Source organism: Chaetomium strumarium (genome assembly GCF_033439665.1).
Source record: "Chaetomium strumarium strain CBS 333.67 chromosome Unknown B0T15scaffold_4, whole genome shotgun sequence".
Lineage (NCBI taxonomy): Eukaryota > Fungi > Ascomycota > Sordariomycetes > Sordariales > Chaetomiaceae > Chaetomium > Chaetomium strumarium.
The window spans coordinates 1,744,030-1,758,321 of record NW_026944432.1 but is presented as its reverse complement, the minus strand read 5'-3'; the positions used below and the strand labels follow the sequence as shown (position 1 = coordinate 1,758,321).

Sequence of the window (14,292 nt, the reverse complement as noted above, 5' to 3'; positions counted from 1 at the left end):
CTCCATTATGCGGAGACTAACGGATATTTCAGCCGGACTTCAGAGACTACTGCTGTGTCTTGGCATAGGTTGGTAGCGAAGAGGGACTTCCAACCTGAAAAGCGTCCTTGAGGCCTTATTACCATAGGTGCTTCGGCCGGTATGGTAGGCCTATATGTTTTGGATCTCAAATCTTTGTTGAAGCGGTGTTCTGATGTGTCCTTGGATGGCCCTTGACCCACCAAGTCTCCCAAGAACCGATGGCCCGCGGCCATCGATCACACTGCGTAGGAGGTCAAGAAGGAGATTGGAGTTCCTCTCTGCGCAGATCCGACTTTGATGGGATTCAAACGCGAGAGTACCAGTAAACGGACAGTAATGGCGATCAGGCATGCTGTTCCTCCAAGCCAAACGGATCGGTTGTCAGTGGACACCGTCCCATTGTTATGGCTGACTGGCTTGATTCGGGACGAAATCACAGAAGAATCTGCCGAGAGACGACACGGCAGCGCGACTAAACGGTAGGAAGAGCCATTGGCTTCATTCAGTTCATTTACTCAATGTGTAAAAGGACACCACGTGGAGAAGTATTGTACACCTACTCCGTCCCGTAACAACACGGGGACGGCGATATTCCAACAGCTGAACATTGTAATCCTCCCCAAGTCCGCAAAGAGTCCGCGCACAAAGGGGTATCCCCATCCCTGATGTCCGAGTCCCCCTTTTCCCAGACCAACTCGCAGTAACTCCAAATCTAAACACCCGGTCCAACCCGAATGAGCTGAAAACAGTACACGTGTGTTACACACCAGAAGATGGCGTGAGGGTAGAGGACGCATAACCTACCCCTCACTTCTGCTCAAGATGCTTCCTGTGGATGAAAGTATCCTCGTACTCGCGCTTCTGCTGCTCCGTGATCTCTCCGCGCCGCAGCAGGTCGTCGTAGAACCACTGCAGATTCTTGCGGCGTATCTCTGTATCTTTCAGGCCCTTGGTCTCCTCTTGGGCCTCCCGCATCATGGCTCTCCAACTCTCGAACCCACCAATCTGCTCCTTGAGCACCTTGGTGCCGTGATCGATCTCGGCTGCGAGCCCAAGGAGGACCTTCTCGAGCATCTCTGCTTGGCTCTTCTGCTCGGCCTCGGCCTGGCGCTGAGCGGCCTCCTCGGCCGATGGAGAAAGCCTCTTGTTCGCCTCTTGCTCGCGGGCGAGGGCTTCGTCGCGCTCCTTGCGCTTACGGTCGCGTTCCTCGCGGATCTTCTTGATCCTGGCCGAGTAGTGGACGCTGTGACCTAAGCCGGCGTATGGCTCCGCGACGCCGCTGTTGGGGCGGTTAAGCGGAGGCGCCGTGAAGAAGAGGACACGGCCATTCTCGTCGCGCTGGAATCGCTCGCGCACCTCCTGCGGGATGGCGGCGTCGACGTTGTCGGGTAGAGTGTAGACCTCAGGCGCGCGGGGGACATTGTAGACGTGGCTGGGATGAGCGCTGGCATGCGGGATATTTCCTATTCCCGGCACGGGCGCCATCGGCTGGCGAGAAGACGTCATGGGGGAGGGTGCGTGGTGCACCGGTCGATGATGCTGGTCAAAAGCTGGCGCGATGTGGGCCGGAGTTTGATATGGAATTGGCTGTGGAGCCATCTGGGGCTGCACGCTGTATTGTGGTGGATACGCCTGGGGTGGGTAATGCGGGCTTGGCTGCATCTGCGGCATCCCAGGATGCGGCACATGCATTGCCATCGGCTGCGGTTGGGGTTGGAGATGGGCCGGTGCCTGTTGAGGAATCGGCTGTGGAACCGGTCGTGGCTGGAAGTGCTGCATCTGGAAATGGGATGGCGAGGCAACATGCGGGGCAGCGACGACCGCGGGATGTTGATAAGTCAATGTTCCGGAAGTACCGACGTTCGCTTTAATGGGAACCTGTGTAGGTGCGATGGCAAGCGGCACAGGTGCGACCGCTGCGGGCAGCGGATTGGGTTCGGGAGGAGGAGAGTCCTGCATGTCGGTGAGCTTATGCATTTCATTGAGAAGCAACGAAAGATCGTTGAATTCCGGACGGAAGTGTTACGCCATGCAAGCCAATGCGGAATGTAGGGAGATACAACAGAGAGCAGATAAGCTTTAGAAGCTGACCCTTTCTGGGCTCAGGAGCCTTGCCTTTATCAGACGACGCGCAGTTTGAGAAGGCTGGGCACAGACTCCTCCGAACGACGAAAACAAAAGAGAGAGACGCAAGAGGAAGAAGAGCAGGGATACTGGGAACTTACATTTGGCTCTCGAGGACGGCGGTGCACCGCTCCGATCAAGGGCGGTGCGTTGGGGCTCCTCCAGGTAGGCTTCGGCGGGTCATCCGTCTCTTTGGCATCCGCCTGCAGCAGATGCTTGATGGGACTCGGCACCTTCTTCAGATTTCGAGGCACATCGAAGAGGTCCATCTCATAGTCCTTCTCCCGTACCTCGTCGGGCAGGCAGCTCGTCCAAGTCTTGATCTTGTTGAACTTGAACTTCTCCTCGTTGTAGCGCGCCTCACACACGTACACTGTCTTGTCGGCCGGTAATCCGCGCGGTCGGCCCCTTGGATAGCGCGTGATGAACATGACGAAGCAACGGTCCTCTACGTCCTCGATGCGGTGGTCGCGGTACTGGCCTGTCTTGACCACCTCGTTTTCATAAAAGTGTTTGTCGAAGCGGTGGACTGTCTGCTCCGGGCGGTAATACCAGCAGGCATTTACCCATTTTTGCCCTGACGCATCTGACCAAGTGCGGTAGATCTGGGCGACGATTGGTTTCGACAGGTCATTGGGATTGCGAATATGGACCCAGTCGCCTGCAAAGAGGTCAGTCGAAGCGCTACAAAGGCGGTATGCGGTATTCTCAGCCTCGTGTACTCACCGACCCTCCAGGTCTCCCCCCGGTGCTCGATGCTGGCCAGGGGAAGCTTCCCATCCTCGCCACGGAAGTTGTCGTCAGGCTTTGCTTTCTCCTGTTCGGCAAGGAGCCGCGCCTGTCTGGCCAGCTCCACTGCATCCCGATGTACCTGGCTACCCTCCTCATTGAACTGCTTGGCATTGTCGAACATGAGCTCCAAGTCTTGGAGGGCCTGGTCGACAGTCTGGTACTTCTTGCGTTTATGCTTCTTTTTGATGATCTCTAGCGAAATGGGGTTCCGGATGGCGGCATAGTAATCCGGCAGCTCCGCCTTGTCAGGGAGCTTTTCGAAGTTGTGGATACGTAGCTGTCCGTTCTCGTTCTTGAAGCGGCGCAGGCCCTTAAGAATTGCCTGGATCCGAGCTTCCAGCGGGGTGAATACCTTAGGCGGTCTACCGCGCTTCTTGTGGGCGTCATCGCCCTCGTCACCGCCCTTCCGGACTCCTGACTGTCGGCGGCGCCTCCCTCCGCGGCGGCGACCGCCCTCTTCGTCGGAATCCTCATCCTCCTCGTCCTCGTCCTCTTCATCGTCATCCTCGTCTGCCTCTTCCTCATCGGCTTCGGGAGGTGGCGAGTCTTCGAATTCAGGCAAAGGTCCTAAGTCGGGAATCAGAGCATCTTCGGCAGTGATGGTGCCCTCCTTCACCATCTCGGCGAGCTTCTCCTTGAACACTTCCAGCAAGCGGCCCGCATCAGAGAAGATAGGCGCAGATGGCCTGTTATAGACCTGCGCATTGTGGCATATGCGGGTCACATCACACACAAACTCGTTGAACTTTGTGTAAGACTTCTTGCCAAGCTTAGCCTACACAGCACTCTAGGTCAGTCTGTGCCCTTCGCAGCATGAGCTGTTGGTGAAATTGACTCACACGAATGGTGCTGAAAGCCATTGGCTCCTTGATAACCTCAAAATAGTCGGGGAGACTGCGCTTGTTCACGAGGCGCTGGAATCCCGCCGCGATTTCATGGTCCCTGAGAGCGACCAATCAGCATCCTGGCGCATAGCAAAGGAACACCAAAAGTAGGGGGGCCGAAACTCACTCTCCATCCACTTTAATTGTGTAGCGGCACAGATACTCGGACGTGTCCTTGATGAGCTGCAGTAGGTTTCGCCAGTCGTCCTCTTGCCGCGGCTGTTCAGTGCTGTCGTCCGGCTCGCCCTCTGCGTCGGCATCCGCGTCGGCATCCGCGTCTCCATCGGCGTCAGTGGCGCCATCTTTATTCTCCGTACGCGGCGGACTGTCCGCGTCCTCCATTTCAACATCGTCGTCGACGTCACCCTTAGCCTCAATAGACTCGCGCACCTCAATCGCGTCGCTGGGCATGCTGGTTCGCCGTTTCCTTGGAGTCGACCTCGTCGCGGTCGGGGAGTTCTGCGATGCCTTCTTGGCAGGCGATAGCTCGCCTCTGCTGGGCCGTTCGCGCAGAGTCGGCATCGCGGCACAGGCGGCAAGCTTGCAAGTCGCCAGGCGCAAAGAGGGTAATTCAACCGACCAGCCGAGTCAGCACCAAACTTTTCGAAGCTTCAACGACAGAGGTGCGTGCAGCAGCCTGGAGATGTTTAGACTTCAGCGCGAGTCTGGCCAGTAAACGAGTCTCAAGCTTCTGGGCTGTTATCCGGTAACGCGCTAAAGCCCCGATAAGTGCTTAGCGGCAGCGGCTCTGCCGATCCAGGCGTGCCAGGGTGGGAATGCTGGTCAAAGCGCCCTCTACCGGAGTCAGATCCACATCGCGGCAATCATGTTAGTTAGCGACTTTTTGTTTCCGCTCCTTTCTCTTCCACATTGGTCAGCAGTAAGGCACAGATCACGAGGAGGACGACATCCTCCGTCTTGCCCCTGGGATAGGCAACGCTAGTTTTCAGCGCTGGTTGCAAGATCTTCACATCTTCCCGTCGCTCTTGCTTTAAGCGCTTCATCCGGAAGTACCTATCCTCTACTGAGACACGACACAAGGCTCTCACAAACAACGTTACTCGCTAACAGCAACCCCACGGTTTGTGACATTTAAATTCCCGCTGCCGAAGTCCCAGATTTAGCAGGTTGGATCCAATCTGTCACTCATCAGTCTGCTCAATTTGCAGCTCGGCATTCACTTGTGTGCAAGGAACCGCGGCTGGTAACGTTCCTCCACGGCATTTGAGCCTCATACACAGTTTGCACTGCTCTTGTTTGATAAGTCATATTTGCGCTGAGCAAACGACCTGACACTATCGCTGGTCAAAACTGCGGTCACATCATATATCAAGAGCACATATCATAGTTACCTGGTAAGCTTCAGGTTGTTTCATGCCAGCCAGGCGCCCTGTGTTGGCGTCTTATCTACAGCTTAACTCTACACACTTTGTTCACGTATATCACATACATTCACATCCGATTCTGCATGCAGTACATACAGAGTCACTCAGTTGTTGACTGAATCCAGGTTCTCTTCTCACTGGCTCAGCTCTCACACAGTCGAAAACTCAAAACCCCACACGCAACACGCTTAGGTTTACTTAGACTTCGACACTAGGCGATAAACTGTCTTACCGAGATGCTGATTCAAATAAGCCTTCGTGCTCCGAACGGCCAGTCACGGATCCAGATCGATGACGACTCTCCGCTCAGCGCTCTTGTGGAGCTTATCAAGACCAAGACCGAGCTCGCCAACTTTTCCCTCAAATATGGGTACCCCCTTAAGAGCCTAGATATCAGCCCGGCATTGCAGGGTACACCCGTAAAGGAGCTGAACCTCCGGGGAGAGACGATTGTCGTGGCCTCTGTCGATCCGTCACCCCCGACACCTGCGTTACAACCTGCATCCGCGGAGCCGAAACCCAAACCGTTCACGCCAAAGGGAATCGAACCCGATGAGACGTCTCTTCAATGGGAAGAGAGGGGCGGCTATATGGGTGTGTTTGGCATGCTGCGGAGGTGAAGAAGCCAACTAACAACGTCTTTGTCGTCTAGTGCTTCGCGTCATGCCTGACGACAACAGCTGCATGTTCACAGCTGTCGGGGGCGCCATTGGCCTAGACAATCCATCTAGGACACTCAGGAACCAGGTGGCTGACTACATCCTAAACCACCCCAACGAGTACAATCAGGCCATCCTCGGCGAAGATCCCCAGCGCTACACGACTAAAATGAGGCGGATGGATACTTGGGGCGGTGCCATTGAACTATCTATTCTGTCAGACATCTACAACCTAGAAATCAGCTCCATCGACGTCAAGGTGAGCCTCCTCACGGCATAGTCCTCTCCCTTAGCATCACCTGACTCTCCACACCCAGTCTCTTCGCGTGGACCGCTTCGGCGAAGGAAAATCCACCCGCGTCATCATTCTGTACTCAGGGATACACTACGACCGAATAGCATTCTGTATGGACCTGAGCTACCCGGTTGAGGTGGATGTGACGAAGTGGTCGACCGACGACGAGGAGGTTCTGGAAAAGGCGCGGCAACTTGCCCAGCAGCTGCAACGTCTCCACTACTACACTGACACGACCGACTTTGTGATCAAGTGTCAGGTCTGCAACTGGATTGGCCAGGGGACGCGAGATGCGGCGAAGCACGAGACAGAAACGGGCCACAATCAGTTCGGGGAGATGCAGATCACAGATTAAGGGAGGACCGCAGCAGTGAGACAAGCATTATGCTGGTTTGGAAGGTTCAACTTCGTTGTGCGGATGATTCTGGCTATCATTAGCGACAAATAGATCTGACACCATCGGCGCCACGTAGCGAGACAGGGGCGTATGCAGTTTAAGACGTCATGCTATATCACATTCGGAAGAGAAGAGAAGTGGCATCCCCAGCTACCCTCCAAGCGCACAATGCCATCTACTGTACATCCGTGGCAGGAGCCAGCCATGGAAGCCAAGCATCCCATAAGCCTGTCATCTCCAATCCGCCGCTACACCTTGTATGTCAAACCCCCTCCAAAACTAACCTGACTATTCCTCCCGCCGTCCCGACAGACCACCCCTTCCGTCCGGCCCGTCTCAAACGCGCAGCGTCCCATATCCATCTTCTTCACTCCGGCCGCTGCCTGAGGCGAGATGTCAAAGCCAAAGATATCCATCGGCAGCCCCAGCGTGGTGCACGCATTTGGAACATCCACAATCCCCGCCACATGCCCCTGGATCGGCGCGCAGGACAGCAGCAGGTAGATCTGGTAGTCTGAGTATCCAAAACGCCGGAGGTACTCGATGCAGCGGAGCGTCGTCTGGCGGTAGGCGACTGTCACGTCCATGTAGTCTACGACGACGCACCGTGTAAGTGGGGCGGCACATCAGTCATCGATATTTAAGAAGAAAAAGACAAAAGAAAGAAAAGAAAATTTGAAGAGGCTAAGTCAGGGGAATTGAGAGATCATACGCTGTTTCCCGTGCTCGTCAACCGAGAAGCCTTCGAAGTAGATATACCGTCCCGGCCCAAACTGGGGCTCGACGGGGCCGGGAATGTAGACGGGGCTTTTCAGAGCCAGGTCGGCCATGCCGTTCTTGATGACGGTGAAGTTGATGGTGATGACACCCGCCATCTCGATGGCACCGCAGAACGAGATCTCGCCGTCGCCTTGCGAGAAGTGAAGGTCGCCGACCGAGAACTTGGCGCCCGGTACGTGGACGGGTAGGTATACCTTGGAGCCCTGGTCGGCCACCATCTTGTGGTTAGCAACCTGGTGTTGCTGTTTCGGCAGCCAAAAAGAAAAAAGAAAGGAAAAAAAAAAGGAAAGGGGGTGGCTTACGCGGGAGAGGTTTTTGATATCACAGTTCCCTGATCCCCCCGGGGTTGCGTCAGCTTGGGCTCGGCTCTGCTCCCGGAAAGCGGCAAGTGGGGGAGAGAGAGTGTGTGTACACACCTCCGTGTTCCGGACGGCCAGGAATAGTCCTTGCACCCTCCCGGCCAACCTTCTCCGTCAAGTTCGCGCCTGCACTCCCGGCGTGGACACTGAGGGGTTGGGGTCTGCCGCAACCCGACACACGGAATCAGTCAGGCGGAGCGGCGCGGCATCTCAGGAAGGGGGCTGGGGGTAACCCACGGATGAGCGACATCGCGGTCGAGCTTGTTTGCCGCAATCAGCTCGGCCTCACGCGTATTCCACTGCGCGAGGACCTCGGCAGACGGGGCGCAACCCAGAATGCCCGGGTGGATGAGCCCGGCAAACTTGACGTGGGGGATGTGGCGGCTCGTGCAATAAATGCCTTCGAAGTCCCAGATCGCTTTGGCACTAGGTCGTAGGGCAGGGTTGAGTTCACGCACTGTCGTAAAACAACCAAGTAGGGGAGACATACGCCGAGGGGTAGATCTCATCTAGGAACCCACCCTAGGTCACGGTGTGTATCTCCAGTCAGCATCCGCTGCTTGCTGCATGTTTTAGGGACAGCCGCAGGCAGAAGGGAACATACACCGTTGCGCCTGTCGAACACCCCAGTGAAGCCCCACGGCTGGTCCTGGAACGGCTGGACGTCCATGATCTCGACGAGGAGCAGATCACCCGGGGCCGCACCCTCAATCTCGAATGGCCCAGAGAGGTAGTGGACTTTCGTAAGGTTGACGTTCTTGATATCGTCGGCACAGTCGTCGTTCTTGATTTGACCGCCAGTCCTGCCATTATGAGAGTCAAACTCCTGATCACTCTCTCCCGGGGGCACATACCAGTCAAGACACTCGATCTTCACAGTCTCGCCATCCTTTATGGTCGCCGCGAAGGGAACTGTATATTTTTTAGCATATTAACGGGTATGCTATAAACAATTTACCCACTGTCGGGATGCCATCTGTTCTGCAAAGCAGTCAGCACAGATACCGATGGAGCTTCTTCATATGTGTCAACCGAGTCAGTCACCGACGTGAAGATGGGGCTGCTCCGAAGCAGGCTTGTCAAGGTCAACTTTGCAGACCGTCCGGATAGCCGACTTGCCCATTGTGTCTCGCTACTGCAGTGTGACCTTTGAAGTGAGGTGAATCGCAATAATACCTGGTACTGTTACCGGAATGATCAAGACAGGATACATCCAGACATACAACTTCCACTGGGAACCATGCCTCTTATACCTCGTTCTAGTTCCCGTCCGATCATCCGGCCTCCCAACCATCCAAGACTACCCCGCACCCCTTTTCCTGGGACAGGACATGCATTAGCCCCAATCAGTCGATCAAAGACGTAATTCCTTAAGTCAGACACTATCAATTGACTTGTGTAGATTCCTTGAGGTGAGGCGACGGCTATCGTCAAGGGCCGGCTTACACGCTTATCAGCGCCGAGTGATAACACATGGTGACACTGACGGGTATTACGACTTCACCCGCGGAGCTGCACCCAGGTTCCATCACAGGCACGATAAGATACGGATACGCTTTGTGGACCGCAGAGCGCCGGTTCCATTTCGGATCCGGCGATCTCTTCGGAGTCAGGGAAGAATTTGACCTTAAGATCGCTTATGCAGGCGCTGGTTTTCATACCTGACGGATCCACCGTTGGGAAGACGTGGAAAGTTATCTTGAAGCCCACCGGGCCATTGGTCGCCCGTAACCCGCGCTCGCCCTTCCGCTCTAACCCATGCCGTCACCATGTCTACCGTCCCATTGGAGAAACCCGTGGAAAGCCGTTTCCGAGCCGACTTCTTACTGTCGTGGCGTGGCAGGATGAGGATCAACCTCTGAGTACGGCGACGGCTTTTCGTGGAGGGCATCGAGGTTCCCTAGCGACAGACTGAGGAACTTCTGCTTGTTCCTCCATTCGGTCTGGCTCGCCGCGAACCCCTGGCTCTCGGACGGCGGCGGTGGCGGATCGGAGATCTTGGTGATGAGATACGCAGTACTCTGTTTGCTCGTCAGCCGGATTCCTCTCCTTGTTGGAAAGGGCAACATACCGCCTCAGCGATACCATAAATCAACACCCCTAGCAATGGAACCCTCAACAGGACATAAAATCCAATTCCAAACCCGAACAGCAGTCCCTCCCGGCTGCGGAACCACTTCCTCTTCTCTTCGCTGGTGAACTTGATCCGCGCAAAATACGGCTCCAGCAGCTCCCTCACCAGGCTCCTCGACGCAAAATAACTCTGCAGGAAGATCACCAGATACCGCCGCGGCAGTAGCACCCCGGTCCCGAAAATCATGCTCGCCGGTCCCAGCCCAACAGCTCGCTTGAAGGTCCAAAAGCTGGCCGCCGGCAGCACGAGTTTGCCGACGAGAGGTAGATACGAAGCCCCGTAGATAGCCAGCGAGATAGCCCCCTTGCGCGCAAACCGGTACAAGAACATGGTAATGGACTCGGCGGTGCTCGATGAGTGGGTGCGGCCGTCCGTGGGGCGGTACAGGCGCAGCTGTGGGTAGTACATGGCGCGCAGCTGGGACGGGTCCGGGTCGTGCTTGTGTTTCGCGACGTACGTCTGGTCGACCCAGCGAAGGGAGGCCATGAACAAATCATCGAGCGCGGGCGTGACATAGCGCATGAGCCCCATGAGGAAGAGCGGGGCTTGCAGCACGTGGTCCTCGATGAAGCTGAGACTGTTGACCAGCGTGTCGTCCCAGGTCACGCGGTCGAGGGATACAAAGAAGGACAGGATCCATAGCAGGAGTTTGATACCGATGATCTAAGGTACTCATGTCAGGGGTGAGTATGGTAGTTTGGCCAGGATAGAGGGACGAACTGGGAAGGATATCAAGAGCCGGATGACAATGCCGGCGGCGACGGCGACTGCTGCCTGCTTGTAATGCTCGGAGGTGAATATCTCCGGATTTTGAAGCGCTCGATGGGCTGCGATGAGACGTTAGTGCCGGAGCTCGCCAATAAGTGCTAGAGACAAGAATTGGGGCTTCTTACCGCCGACTAGCGTTAGCTGGATGCCACGAATGATTGCATTGAGATCAAAATGTGAGATGTCGAACTTCTTTTTTAGCTTGACCTTATCTAAGTGCGGTAGCTGATCGGCTGACATGGTTGCTGTCGTCTTGGGTTGGGTTGGACGCAATGATTCGGGCTTGTGGGATGCTGTCGAGAACACTAAAACAATCACGATGCTTACCGTATGTAGGAACTTATTCGACGATGATGTCAGCGCCAGGGACATGGCCATGCCCGCCCCACTTGTATTTCTTGGCACGCTTGTTGATTTGAAGTTCGAGGAAGCAAGAGGTCGATGCTCTTTCGCTCATACACCAGCCAGTTACACCAAGTTAGCTGGGTACCTCAACGACTGGGTAATCTCCTTGCGAAGTTGTCCCTTGCAGCATGTAATGCATTAACTTGCAGCAGCCTCTGCTGCACTTCGTCGATCCCACTCGTGCACAGCATGAGGGTGAGTGCTAGTGGAGGAGCCTCTGCTATAGTGTAGTTACAGGATTAAGAGAGAGGTGTTCCATAGGGTGGTATATCGGACATCAATTCCATTTACAACCGAGTTGAACGAGCACCTCGATCGATGCTCTTGTTTTCGCTCGTCTGGTTTGACCCGAATAGAATCCAGGTGGGGCTCCCACTCAAGTGGGATCTGCGTCTGGCAGCAGGCTAGGGGGAAGAGGGAGACAAGGATTTCCAATTGAGCCGGCTTGTCAGACTGGCATCCTTCTCTGAACTGCACTCGCTCGTTGCTACTGTCATCGGCGCTTACCTACATCTTCAGTACCTATCGGAGACCCGAGCTGTTTCGCTCCTGCGGGGATTGCTCTGTCATATCTGCCGATTGACTCGTGCATCGTTCCACCCTGAGACGGCGCCCCGGACACCGGCCACGGGGACCGAACCGGTACATCACGAAGTCTGGGCCTCTTTATCCCGACTGGCGCTTCCCCTCGGATTGCGTCCTACACCACAGTTGTCCCTCCCTGCACCTTGCGATGTTTTACCACCTATAGTGAATCACAGAATGGAGGGCGCAAGACCACGCAGCTCTACCTTCACCACGCCGCGCCGCGTCTTCACGGCGCCAGTACGGCCGTCGACCCCGCAGCCGGCCGCGTCTCCGCATTCTGCCGGGAGTTTGGTTGACACGCTTTACGACCATCCAAATGTCAAGATCATCTCTTTTACAGCGGGTTCTCGCTCTCTCTCTGTTGATCCGCCGGTAGCAGCCGAGCCGGACATTGAGCCGGGGTCGCTTCCTTGGTCTACCCAGCTAGAGCGGACAATTGCAGTCGGTGCGTCTGTTTGGGTTTCTCTTGGTATGCTAGGAGGCTGAGCAGTATTTCTAATCATTGGTGTAATAGGCCCCTTCAGGATCTATCGCGCGCCCGGATCCGTAGCTTTCCTTAATTGCGGTTCCGCCCTCCAACCGATCCTCCCGAAGAGCCAAGCCTGGTGCGTCGACGAAGAATCCAGCAAGTTTGTCTTGCAAATCCGGCGACCCCAGTATTGGCGGATTGAAGTCCCAGTCGAGGAGCAAGAAGATGTGCGCCGGGCTCAGCAGCTTCGGGAAGTCTTTGATATGATCTTGCAGTTCGAGAAGACCGAGTGTCCGTTCAAACGATCGTTTACCGTGGAGCTCCCAAGGCGTCCACAAACACCGGTCAAAAGACGGCCCTGGACCCCGGTCCGGAGATCTAGCACGTCCTTTCCCTTGACGCCAGTCACCCCGGTTGAAATTGCGCGGCTGCACGAGGGGACGCCGAGGGGTTCGATATGGGCAGCGGATCTAAGGGCAGCAGCAGATGTTAGAAGGGACCTGAGGGGGCAGACTAAGATGCTAGAGCCGCCTACAGAGGAGCAAGCGTTAGAACAGAGCGACCGGCCCAACATGAACCCGCGCGATGCCGATCCTCCGACACAAAAGTCATCGGCTCCTCCACAGCAAGTCCCTCTGATTTCCCTTCCTCTTCCAAAGGTCAGGGAGCCAGGCCAGGCCGACATGCCAGTTGAGGTTCCCAAATTCAAGTCTCCCACGGAATCGAGAGAGTCCTTCCACGGCCCGGAATCGTGGCTTTCTACCCCTCTCCCGCCATCACCTCCTTTGTCAACGCCGGGGTCGCCGCGAAGTTTATCGCCGCAACCTGGAGTGCAATATGCACACGAAACGGCCGGCCCCGATCATTCCGAACATGAACATGACCACTCTGAAACCCCAGAACCCTCGCAGACACCGAACCTCACCAGAACCCACTCGCCCCCTACCACATCACCGTCCACATCACCGTCCACACCCGTCCGCCGGCGCCCGCTAACGCGCCGCGCCACAACATCGAGCAGTATCTCTCGAACGCCACGTTCCATATCCCCTTTCCCTGCCGCCGCCGACCTCCTCGCCCCTCGTCGCGCCTCCGCCGCCCCCAGCCCAAGCACAGGCACGGCTACAAGTACCGGGGCACTAGCAGCCGTTCGCCGCTTACCGATAACAGTCATCCACAAAACATGTGAAATTCTCATGTCACCACCGTCACACCTCATCCGCATCATGCTGAGGGTCGCGGCCCGGATTACCGCGGGCGAGTGGAGGGGCTTGGTGTTTGGCACCGGGGAAGGGGGCGAGAGGGTTAGCGTTACTTGGGACTGGAGTGACGACGAGGATGTGAGCGTGCAGTCTCGTTCTCGTGCGATCGGACCGAGTACTGCAGTCGAGAACTCAGGCTGGAGGAAGGGCGTCCATAACGACGACTGGTGGCTGAAAGGGAGCGGCGGGAAGATGAGAATGGTGGGCGCTTTTCCTGAGAGCAGTGATGAGGAGGATGAACCAGAGGAGGAGGAGGAGGTCGGGCCGTTGGATAGGCCTAAGTCCCGGGAAAATTCGCCATCACCGGGCCGGAAAGGGGAAGGAAGCGGGGCGACAACCGATGGCGAGACGGACGGCGGCCAAGGCCGAGAACAAGGGAATGAGCCCGATACCGAATGGGGTGTCGACTAGGAGCGATCCTTGTTCTTCCTTTGGTTCCCCTCAAGGGGGACTCTGACCCGTCTCCCGGTGCCCGCTGTGGAGCCGTGGACGAGCCTGGTTGTTCCTCGGGCTGTGTCTTGATTGCTGCGGCAAGTGGCACCTTGCCTGAAGCAATACAGCCAAGTTAGACTCCGATGAAGGAAGGACAGCCAGCTGCATATCTGTAGCTGGGTGTTTGATGTATTATGTACTGTGCGATACCTGTGTCTTGGTGGGATACGATGGATAGGGAACAGCCATATCCATCCTGCGGCTATTTTGCCTCGAAGGATAAAACTCAACGTCTTAAGTGTTCATGCCGAGGGGGGAATGTGAAAGTAATGTATTTATATACGCCCTTGCGGTTTTGCAGTCCCCAGTAAGCATCTGTTACAATTCGTGTCGCAGCCCCTGAATCGTATAGCTGTAGTCCATGATACCGCTTCACACCGTTATCCACCAACAGTCATAATAAGCCATCTCAGTCTAATATGTCACAGCGTGAGCTTGCTTATGAGCCACGCTCTTTTCAATAGTAGTACTGTACGTA

At 55.9% G+C, this 14,292-nt stretch overlaps 5 protein-coding genes across 5 annotated transcripts; 2 read left to right on the top strand and 3 right to left on the bottom strand.

The window, feature by feature from the left end:
- Positions 1-414: 414 nt before the first annotated feature.
- B0T15DRAFT_532734 (uncharacterized protein) lies at positions 415-4,474 on the bottom strand. Its single transcript, XM_062869326.1, has 5 exons — positions 3,949-4,474; positions 3,777-3,879; positions 2,872-3,712; positions 2,247-2,806; positions 415-1,974 (listed from the first exon to the last, which is right to left on the bottom strand). Exons 1-5 carry the CDS (start codon positions 4,341-4,343, stop codon positions 829-831), a joined length of 3,045 nt encoding a protein of 1,014 aa, XP_062721339.1. The 5' UTR covers positions 4,344-4,474; the 3' UTR covers positions 415-828.
- Positions 4,475-5,442: 968 nt separating this feature from the next.
- On the top strand, positions 5,443-6,515 carry B0T15DRAFT_485152 (uncharacterized protein; the record flags this gene model as incomplete). The annotated part of the gene is made up of 3 exons (XM_062866278.1): positions 5,443-5,800; positions 5,901-6,124; positions 6,183-6,515. 3 exons carry the CDS (start codon positions 5,443-5,445, stop codon positions 6,513-6,515), a joined length of 915 nt encoding a protein of 304 aa, XP_062721338.1.
- Positions 6,516-6,805: 290 nt separating this feature from the next.
- Positions 6,806-9,201, bottom strand: B0T15DRAFT_555806 (Acetamidase/Formamidase; the record flags this gene model as incomplete). The annotated part of the gene is made up of 10 exons (XM_062870403.1): positions 8,745-9,201; positions 8,659-8,677; positions 8,551-8,608; positions 8,301-8,499; positions 8,187-8,218; positions 7,934-8,122; positions 7,754-7,857; positions 7,640-7,668; positions 7,270-7,540; positions 6,806-7,149 (listed from the first exon to the last, which is right to left on the bottom strand). Exons 1-10 carry the CDS (start codon positions 8,817-8,819, stop codon positions 6,806-6,808), a joined length of 1,320 nt encoding a protein of 439 aa, XP_062721337.1. The 5' UTR covers positions 8,820-9,201.
- A 318-nt stretch (positions 9,202-9,519) lies between these two features.
- On the bottom strand, positions 9,520-10,838 carry B0T15DRAFT_396559 (uncharacterized protein; the record flags this gene model as incomplete). Its single annotated transcript, XM_062864845.1, has 4 exons — positions 9,520-9,717; positions 9,768-10,493; positions 10,551-10,657; positions 10,724-10,838. 4 exons carry the CDS (start codon positions 10,836-10,838, stop codon positions 9,520-9,522), a joined length of 1,146 nt encoding a protein of 381 aa, XP_062721336.1.
- A 766-nt stretch (positions 10,839-11,604) lies between these two features.
- Positions 11,605-13,841, top strand: B0T15DRAFT_201440 (inheritance of peroxisomes protein 1-domain-containing protein). Its single transcript, XM_062862580.1, has 2 exons — positions 11,605-12,036; positions 12,106-13,841. The coding sequence occupies exons 1-2, from the start codon at positions 11,766-11,768 to the stop codon at positions 13,731-13,733; spliced, it is 1,899 nt and encodes a 632-aa protein (XP_062721335.1). The 5' UTR covers positions 11,605-11,765; the 3' UTR covers positions 13,734-13,841.
- The last annotated feature ends 451 nt before the right edge of the window (positions 13,842-14,292 follow it).

What these genes read in the sequence shown, in the direction of transcription:
- B0T15DRAFT_532734 (XM_062869326.1), bottom strand. Translation starts at nt 4,343, where the DNA reads ATGCCGACTCTGCGCGAACGGCCCAGCAGAGGCGAGCTATCGCCTGCC. An exon ending in GGGGGAGACCTGGAGGGTCG is followed by an intron (nt 2,807 to 2,871) that starts GTGAGTACACGA and finishes ACCTCTTTGCAG; the next exon opens with GCGACTGGGTCCATATTCGC. An exon ending in GCCGTCCTCGAGAGCCAAAT is followed by an intron (nt 1,975 to 2,246) that starts GTAAGTTCCCAG and finishes ACCGACATGCAG; the next exon opens with GACTCTCCTCCTCCCGAACC.
- B0T15DRAFT_201440 (XM_062862580.1), top strand. Translation starts at nt 11,766, where the DNA reads ATGGAGGGCGCAAGACCACGCAGCTCTACCTTCACCACGCCGCGCCGC. An exon ending in AGAGCGGACAATTGCAGTCG is followed by an intron (nt 12,037 to 12,105) that starts GTGCGTCTGTTT and finishes TTGGTGTAATAG; the next exon opens with GCCCCTTCAGGATCTATCGC.